This window comes from Prionailurus viverrinus, chromosome D2 (genome assembly GCF_022837055.1).
Source record: "Prionailurus viverrinus isolate Anna chromosome D2, UM_Priviv_1.0, whole genome shotgun sequence".
Lineage (NCBI taxonomy): Eukaryota > Metazoa > Chordata > Mammalia > Carnivora > Felidae > Prionailurus > Prionailurus viverrinus.
The window spans coordinates 60118071-60127442 of record NC_062571.1 but is presented as its reverse complement, the minus strand read 5'-3'; the positions used below and the strand labels follow the sequence as shown (position 1 = coordinate 60127442).

At 54.1% G+C, this 9372-nt stretch overlaps 2 protein-coding genes across 2 annotated transcripts; one reads left to right on the top strand and one right to left on the bottom strand.

The window, feature by feature from the left end:
- Positions 1 to 1860: 1860 nt before the first annotated feature.
- On the bottom strand, positions 1861 to 7360 carry TWNK (twinkle mtDNA helicase). Its single transcript, XM_047824745.1, has 5 exons — positions 5459 to 7360; positions 5032 to 5272; positions 4773 to 4880; positions 4315 to 4456; positions 1861 to 3172 (listed from the first exon to the last, which is right to left on the bottom strand). The coding sequence occupies exons 1-5, from the start codon at positions 6699 to 6701 to the stop codon at positions 2852 to 2854; spliced, it is 2055 nt and encodes a 684-aa protein (XP_047680701.1). The 5' UTR covers positions 6702 to 7360; the 3' UTR covers positions 1861 to 2851.
- A 50-nt stretch (positions 7361 to 7410) lies between these two features.
- On the top strand, positions 7411 to 8898 carry MRPL43 (mitochondrial ribosomal protein L43). The gene is made up of 3 exons (XM_047824751.1): positions 7411 to 7596; positions 7686 to 7792; positions 7923 to 8898. Exons 1-3 carry the CDS (start codon positions 7466 to 7468, stop codon positions 8162 to 8164), a joined length of 480 nt encoding a protein of 159 aa, XP_047680707.1. The 5' UTR covers positions 7411 to 7465; the 3' UTR covers positions 8165 to 8898.
- The last annotated feature ends 474 nt before the right edge of the window (positions 8899 to 9372 follow it).

The window sequence follows — 9372 nt, the reverse complement described above, 5'->3', positions numbered from 1 at the left end:
AGGCACCGGGAAACCCCCTAGGAAGCAGACAAAGAAGGCTCAGGTTTCACCAAAACAGACCCCGCCCCACCCTCGGGTCAGAGCTGCCCTAGCGCAACTACCTTTCCCCTCCCCTGGAGTAGGTGTCTGCCCAGGTGGGTGTGCTTGCCAGTTCTGGCCCCCCACAGAGCAGGGGCCAGGCTTCCCTTAGACTCATAAAGTTCCACCCACAGGCACAAACAGGAAGTTGCCTTGTATTGCAGGGAGGCACCTAGGGCTCCCTCCCTCCATGGCACCCGAGGCGGCCAGTGGGAAGGCACATACTGCGAGGTCTATAGGTATCTGGGCCACACTCGCAGCCTGAATACTTGGGCAGCGGGAGTGCAGTGAATTTAGTCCCTTCTCAAACCCATCTGCAGTAACGAAGCTGCTGGAGGACTGAAGCTGCCCCCCTCACAGACAAATGTGACCTGGAATCTGAGAGAGCTGCAGATCCAGCTGGACCCTGCTTGGCCAGGCCCTTCCTGAATGCTCAAGGAGATTCTTAATATCCAATTGGACATAGGCAGAACCAGGGTAATTTGACTTAATCTGCTCTGGTTGGGTACAGGGACAGTGGCTCCCAGGGATTCCCCCACTGCTTTCTAGGCTCCTGGGACTCTTGAACATACTTTGGGCTAATCTTGATGTGAGGAGTTTAAGACAGGGGTGCAATGGAATGTGTGTAGGGGGAGCATTAGCTCCCCATCATTATTCTCGTTTGTGCCGGGCAGGGAGTCTGCTAGGAGGGTGGGGCAAGACAAACAGGCAAGTGTGTGTCTGTCCCTCTATCCCCAATTCACAGGGACCTCAGGGATTTCCTGAGAACTCACCAGGAGTTCCCAGTAGATCAGAATGTGGGATGTAGAACCCACATCCTTAGAGGTAGGACTGACCTGGTGGTGTGCATCTGGAAGGCATGGCTGACGTTGTTATAGACCCTGGATGAGGCCTAGACCAGCCAGCGGCTGGGAATGATTACTGCGGGATTAGGAGGCCTGGCTCCAGCCAGTCTGGGAGACCCCCAAGAAGGGAGGCCCTGGAGGAACTACCCCCTCCCTCCCCCACAGGTTCTTCCCCAGAGAACAGCTTTGTTCCACGGTCTATTTCAGGAGTCAGCTGTAGCCATAGTTCTCACACCCAACAGACCAGAGAGCCCAGAGCCTTCCACAGGGCCCCAGAAGCCCGCTTAGGTGGACTGGGGGAACTTGATAAGGCAGCCCTGCCTGGAGGGAGCAGGAAACCTCCGCCTACCCTTACAAAAGGCTTCTCCCCAGCTCCCTCAGGACACCTGGCATTCTGACCACTCTTGCATGCAAATCTAAAGGGAAAATAGGGCTTAAGGGTATCAGAGGAAGTGAGATGGAAAAGTGCCATCATTCAGAACTATTTTTCACAAGTCTTTTACATGACAATCCCCTTCAGTACTGGTTAAAGATGAGAAATCCTGTAACTTTTCTCAAACCTCTAGAATCAGAAACATCTGTGTGTGTGTGTTGGGGGGGGAGGGGAGTAGGCCCTAGGTTCTTCATTTTTAAAGAATCCTAGGAGTTCTGACACACACTGACATAAGACAAACACTGAGTGTACAAGGATGAGGCAAATGGATGGGGAGTCCGATAAGAAGGCAGCATGCGGAACCCGCACTCAGGTCAGTGAGTGGCTCGTATCACTGAGGGACAGCTGGTCAGGCAGGGCCTAGACATGTGGCCCAGTGACCCACACCTGTGCCAGGGATCACATGGAGATCTTCAAGGAAGATAAGGATAAAGAGACACCATTCTGTCATCCCTAAGCCAAGAAGAGGTATAAGGGGTTGTGTGGGTGAAGGCCCTTTAATGCCCGTTTCCTTGGGAGTGCACAGCTAAGACTCCCTATTGAAAGCAAGAGGAAAATCCAGTTCTAGACTGGGGAGACACCTGGTGGACAAATAAGAAAAAAACACAGAAACCAAGGCCATGGAAAAACTGTTTTCAGTAAAACTAGAAAAGGCTCTACAAAAAGTCATGACTATCCACCCCAGTGGTCTGAGGTGACAGAATATGGAATCTGTGTCCATGTGGCAGGCACTCTGGGCTCCGCTTCCTTCCATGGCTCTCTGGCCAGCTTCCACCTTTGGGGCCCTGATACTACAGGGTCAAGCACCTAGGATCCAATCAGTGGTAGGAAATGCCACCTCATGGCAGGGTCCAGAATGGGCAACACAGGAGTCTGGTACCCACCATGTCACCCTTTGGCTCCACAAGCCTAGGTTTGAGTTTGGCAAGAAGTCCTCTATTCCCTTCTACGTTCAGGGGGCCTGAACCCACTGCTTTGAACTCAATTTGCTCATTCCCACCTCAGGGCCTCTGTATCTCATTTCCGCTCTGCTTGGATCCCTCTTTCTCCAGATGTTCACACGGCTCAATCCTAGTCCTTTAAGCCCCATCTCCAATGTCCTCTGCTTAGAGATATCTGTTCCGACCTTAATCTACACGAGGCTGTATGTATTGCCCGGTTTTCTTTTCTTCATGGTGTATCTCACTGTCTAAAAATACGTTTTGTGTTTGTTCATTATTTCTCTTGTCTTGCTTATCAATCAGACTGCAGGTTCTAGGGAGGCAGGGAGCTCATCTGTCTTGTCAGTGCTGTATTCCCAGGACCTAGAACGAAGCCTGGCACACAGGAAGTTCTCAAGTCTCTCACTATGGAACTCTGCCCTAGGTTAGGACCCTCCGTGGAGGACCCCTAGCTTAGGCCCACAGGACAGAGGTAGTCTTGGCAGAGGGCTAAAAAAGTCTATGCCCCTGCCTGTCCGGCCAGGCTCATTTCAGTGTCCGGCTCTGAACGGCCTTCACCTGGAGGGCTTGGAGGGGTCTGGGTGGCAGGGCTGGTGGGCCTGATCCAAGCAAGTCTCAGAGTTCTGGGGCACAGCCCCCTTTTTGCCAGAAGAGGGCTTTTTGGTCGCTAGCCCATTGTCATCCTTGACCTTCTTGAGCCGAGCCTTGCTCTTTGGTGGTATGGAGAAGGTAAGAGAGCTCTTGTTGAATTCAAGTGGGAAGACACCTACGTCTCCATCAAAGCGGTTCTTGGACACCTGCAGATACCGTTTCCCTGGACCAGTTACCAATTTCCTGTCCTGTAGGATCAGAACGTTGTCCGCTTCCTGGCTTGCCTGGGGGATGGGGGCAAAAGGAGGAAGGAGCAGTGAGAAGACATATGAGAAGTAAAAAGGAAGGTTGAGGGTCCAGGGAAGAATGGCAAAGCCATGGACTACTGACTACAACCTGGGGCCACCTGAATCCTTCAGTTCCTTGACTACTCACTGCTGCCCTAGATTCTGTACACGCCATTCCCTCTGATTGTAACACTTTTCCACAGCCCACCACCCCACTCAACCCCTGCTTCTTATCACTCAGGTCTCTATCAGAATGTCACACTCAGTCGGTTAAGCGTCCGACTTCGGCTCAGGTCATGATCTCGCGGTCCGTGAGTTCGAGCCCCGCGTCAGGCTCTGTGCTGACCGCTCAGAGCCTGGAGCCTGTTTCAGATTCTGTGTCTCCCTCTCTCTCTGCCCCTCCCCTGTTCATGCTCTGTCTCTCCCTGTCTCAAAAATAAATAAAACGTTAAAAAAAAAAAAAAATTAAAAAAAAAGAATGTCACACTTTATCAGAGACCATTCTTGATCCCCATAAACAAAGAACGAACCATCATCTTCCCACTTCTGTGTTACTCTCTTCCCTAGCTCCATGTCTGTTCCATTGTGGCACAGTTTGTGCTCCCTACCCTGTATGCCCTGTGCCCAGCCGGCCTGCCATGTAACAGGCACTCAGTGTACCCCTGGAAGCTCCAGGACTGGGCTGGTCCCGCTGCCCAGGAGGCCCTCCCATTTATTCGATTATTTAGCACTTACTGTCTGCCAAAACTCAACCTAACCTTTGTTGACACCTCCTCTCCCCAAATGGGTGAAGAAGTCTCCCCAGATGTCCCAGGTTGACTCAGATGTTTCGCGGCTCCCCCAATGCCCGTGTTGCCTACTGTGGCTCTTATCATACTGAGTTATAATCACGGTCTTGCTATTTTCCCCACTGGATGATGTGAGCTCTTAGAGGACAAGGAGGACAAAGGACCAACTATCATCAGCCTTTATATTCCCAGCACACGTATTCCTCCTGTCATGGCCCCAAGGCAGCGATAGCTGTCTCCTGCCTCTTCTAAGTGGACAGTCAAGATGATTGAAGGCTGAGTGAGGGCCATCCCTGGTCACACCTGCCCCCTCTACCCTCCTAAGCTTGGGCTCCTCTAAAAGCCACTCACTTTGGCTGAGCCAAAAATGGACGCTGTCTGCAGTTCCTTATCGTCATCCTCCTTCCGGGGGTGAATGACCAGTGTCACGTGGCAGCTATTGTCTGTTGCAAACTTTCGAAAGGCCCCGACGATGTAGTCTTGAGCTGCAATCCTGCCCCCACCCCAACAAAGTGAAGAGGTTATTGGACACAGACAGAAGCACAAGAGCATACACACACTCTTGATTCATTCGCATCTCCCCACGCCACAGACCCACACTACTTCACTCTACCCAAGAACTCACACTTAGGTTCCTCTCCATACTTCCCACTGCCACAACCCACACGTCTGTGAAGGCAGAAATACACACAGGGTGGTGTGTACCGGCACACAGGTCAGAAATCAAGAACACAGCGTGTGCCTAAGGGCCAGCTGCCTACGAAGACACGCGTGTTCAAGTGCGTTCCAGCTACACAAGAGGGTGTCACCTGTCTGTGGACAGCGGCTCGTGCCCCATCATGAACTGCAGATTGTCGATGACCACATGACAAATGTCATACACGTATACTGCATGTTGCATTGTGTCTATCACAGTCCTGGGAAGAGGAAGAAGCAAGGAATTCAAGAGTCAGTTACAAGCAGTCTCTAGACCATCCCAGCAGAAAAGCCAGCATTCCTGAAAATTCTGTTGGGGATCTGTTCTCCTGCAGTCCCATTCTCTGAAAACCCTCGGCCCTGGAATCTCACCTGATGCTCTGCTGCCCATGGAAAGTCATGAAATAGAGAGGCAGGTCCTCAAAGCGGTCGGCCCACTCATCGTATTTGTCCAGTTGCTCTTCTAGCCGCCCCACAGCGAACTGTGTCAGCATGACCCGGGCGAGTCTCACGTTGCTGATCTCAAAGCTACCCCATAGCGTGTTTACCCCCTGGGTACACAAATCCAGGGCATACTCACTGATGAATGTGGTCTTCCCACTGCCTGTTGGCCCTGCAGGGGGTTGAATACAGACCTGGGTAAGGGAGGAAAGTTCTACCCTTAAAATTAAGACCCGGAGCAAGGGTTTCAAAGTTGGGAGAAGCCTCCTCTTTAACATTTGCCATGGCCCAAACCCACATGCGTTTCATCACCTGATCCTCTGCCTCTTACCCCAAGAAGTGATTTCCCAAGGCTCACCTGTGAAGACTGTCAGCTCGCCCTTCCGATGTCCCTTCAAAAGACGATTGAGGTCTGGGAAGCGGTTCCAGCGGATGCCAGCTGCCTGCTCCACATTGGACAATTCTCCTAGCACCTCCTCCCGAAGCTGCCGGAAAGACACGATCGACTTGTGCCAGGCGGGCAGGGCGGTACGCAGAATACGAGAAAGACTTAAGCCTCGGTTCAGGGCCTCCAGGGGCCGGGGCTGCCGGTCTCCAGGCCGCACCAAGGAGCATCGCTTGGGATTCAGTTTTCGGGCAAACAACTTGGCAGCTTCCCAGGACCGAAGGTCATCTCCTAGCCAGAGCACAATACGTCGAAACTGTTCGAGGTAAGGGAGCAAGGCAGGGGGTAAGCAGGCTGTTCCTCGGGGTAGGGCAAGGGTGGGCAGCCCTGTGGATTGGTTCAAGGCCAGGCTGTCCAGCTCACGACTCGTCAGTACCACCTCAACATCTCGACGACTGATCAGTGGTAATCCAAACAGATTACGGTAGACCCCAGGCCGGGGAATGGTGGTTTCCTTGTAGTGCACTCCATCTCCCTGGCCTTCAGCGCCTAGTAGCTTCAAGCCTCGTAATCCCAGACCTCCAGGGGAGAGCCAAGGGAAGACAAGGCTGCGAGCCGGCCGCAAATACCGCACATTGAAACGCCTGAGCGTGTCATCTGTCACTCTGGTAAGGCCAAACATCACACGAGCCAGCTGGGCCTCCTCCGGCTCAGGCAGCTCCCAGAGAGGTACAGCTCGGTCCCAGATCCTCCGGACCTCCTCACTGTCCTCCACTTCTGGGGCCTCACTGAGCAGGACCCCCTCTCTGGCCCCATCTCCTCGTCCCTCCACACTGGCCTGGAAGTCTTCCCAGCTCCCCTCTGCTAGACTGGTCATGCAGAGAAAGCGGCCTGTGGTCTTGTCAATGAAGAGGCTGAAGGAAGCAGTAGCACCATTCTGGTCCTTGAGCGGCAAGGCCTTTACAAAGGGGCTGGGTGCCCGCAGGCAGCTGTGGCCATCTTGGAAGGGGATCCCACGTGCCCGCAAATATTGGCGGATTTCAGTTGCAGTTACAGGCAACACTGGTACCTCCAAGGCTGGGAGAGCCTCCTTCCTGTACCGTCTTCGAGGAGGGCCTGGGGCCAGGCTTCTGGGCAGGCCCCTGCGACCCATCCACTCCCCACGCAGCGGCAGCAGGATACGGAGGGGGTACCCACCTCGAAGGAGTACCCACATTCCTAGTCAAACCGAGGAAGTCACTACTTGAAATGCCTTCCGTGCCTTGTTCGGGGGGCCTTCGCTAGGTCAGACCCCAGGGATCCTCGGCGCAGCACTCTACAGAGCCCACTGGAGGTGGTTTCTTTCTTCCAACTTCTCCCTCATAAACATCTCTCTGAATCCTCTTCAGCCCCTGCTCGTTGCTACTTCACATCTATGGCCATCTACAGGACCCTTTCACGTCCGTGGGCTTCTATCTGGCTCTCTGTCTCCATGGCCCTGTGCAGCCACCTCACCTCTACGACCCTCCACACTGCCCCTCACCGCTGTGCCTTGTCTAGATCATCTCTTTACCACTCCCGCCCCTCCAGGGGATCTCCTGGTCGTCCTCATCTCTACCGCCGCCTGAGCCCTTCCTGGCCTCAAGGCGCTAGCCCCCAACTCGAGGCTCTCCTCGCCGCGCCTTCCTTCAAAGAGGACTCACCACAAGTAGAGCGCCACCCGGCGGCTCCCGCCGGTTCCCGCGCTCACCTCGCCCCCGCGCCCGGGTCCTCCCTCGACTCTACTGCCAAGAGCTGTGCCGCTTGCGACCGTGGCCGCGCATCACCACCTTCCTCTCGCCCCTTTCGACCGCAACGTGGGTCACTGTCCCAGGCCCCGGGCCATGACCGCGGAAGCAAAACTCCCCGGCCGCGTGTGTTCCCGGAACCGGAAGTCCCGGCGTACGTCCCGCCCCCGTCCCGCGAGGTTGGGTTGGGTTGGGCTGCCTGGGCGCTGTAGCCATGACGGCGCGCGGGACCCCGAGCCGCTTCCTGGCCAGTGTCCTCCACAACGGTCTGGGTCGCTACGTGCAGCAGCTGCAGCGTCTCAGCTTTAGCCTCAGTCGCGATGCGCCCTCGTCCCGCGGCGCCAGGTGAGCCGGGCGCAGGGCGCGGGGTGCTCTCGGGGCAGAGGTCGCCCAGGGTCGGGGGTCGCCGTGCTTACTCTTCTGGGCTTCCGCAGGGAGTTCGTGGAAAGGGAGGTGGCAGACTTCGCCCGACGGAACCCGGGGGTCGTAATATACGTGAACTCGCGGCCGTGCTGTGTGCCCAGAGTAGTGGCCGAGTACCGTGAGTGGGGTCGGACGAGGGCTGGAGGGCGGCATCTGGGGGGTGGGGGGGGTGCCCCGCCGGCTCGCCTTCCTTTCGTCTTACCCTGATCCATCCGCTTCCTCTCCCCCCACCCCCTCCCTTCGGCCAGTTAACGGGGCTGTGCGCGAGGAGAGCATCCACTGCAAGTCAGTGGCGGAGATTGCGACGCTGGTGCAGAAACTGGCGGACCAGTCGGGCTTGGAAGTGATCCGCATCCGTAAGCCCTTCCACACGGACAGCCCTAGCATCCAGGGCCAGTGGCACCCCTTCACCAACAAACCGACAACGTTGGGCGGGCTGCGCCCGCGAGAAGTCCAGGATGCTGCCCCAGCCCAGGTGCAAGTGCCATGAAGAGTTACCCCAACAACTCCAATCCCAGGCTTTGGACTCTTGCCCCAGTGGAGGTGGTTCTTCCTCTCTGGTTCAGGGGATTCCAAGCCCACGCAGGCAGATGGAGCCCACCAAAAGGGAAGTTGACGCCAAAGCTTTTGCTTGGGATAAAGAAGAGCTGCTTGTCTTCGTTGCATAGGAGGAGGGGCAGTGACTTTGTTAAGTCTCCTAATTAATCGCCCAGTTGACATCCTTGAAACCTGATTCTTCAAGGATTTTATAGGCTTTTATTTCTCTGTAATCCAGACTGATAATAGTGATCTCAAATCCAGGTGTGGGGTTTCAAGACTGGCTTCTGAGGAATCTCTGATGTCCCAGTTCTTTCTTTTTTTTTTTTTAAACATTTATTCATTTTTGAGAGAGAGACAGTGTGTGTGGGGGGGGGGGGAGGGGCAGAGAGAGAGGGAGACACAGAATCCAAGGCAGGCTTCAGGCTCTAAGCTGTCAACACAGAGCCCAATATGGGGCTCAAACCCACAAACTGAGATCATAACCTGAGCCAAAGTGAATGCTTAATTGGCTGAGCCACCCAGGTGCCCCTCCCATCCATGTCCTATTTCTGCAACCATTGAACTAGAGAGAGCTAGCACCTTAGATTCTGCTGTGAACCTGGCATTAGGACAGTCACTTTACATCCGTGTAAATGTTTAGATTAGAAAACTGAGGTTAATAAACTTGCCCAAAGTTACACTTGAGATCTTCAAAATATGTGTATATTTTAAGTCTAACCCTATTTTTCATTATCCTAAAACCAGAAGGGGAACATACAACCCTTCAGGATGGTTAGTGTTAGAGGCCATGTGATTATCCAGTCCTAACCCTTGGAGACTGATTCTTAGGCCAGGTCCCTGGTAACAAGCTTGCCCTGGTCCTAACTACTAACTACTCCCCAAGACAGGCCCCTCTGCAGAAATGAATTCATGTTGTCCCTTGTTGGGGGGAGGGACGGGACTGAAAAGCTTTTGGGGATGAACAAGAGAGCTGATAAACAGAGCATCTTCTAGGCTTAGCCAAAACAAGGGGGAGGAATAGTGAGGAAAAAAGCTAGGAGGTAAAAACCTAGAAACCTTTGTATGAATTCTTGAAGTGTTGTAATTTTGTTTGTCATGCCCATACCACCATGATCAGTGAGTAGTGAGAACGTTATAAAGGCCTGTGTATCCACCCAG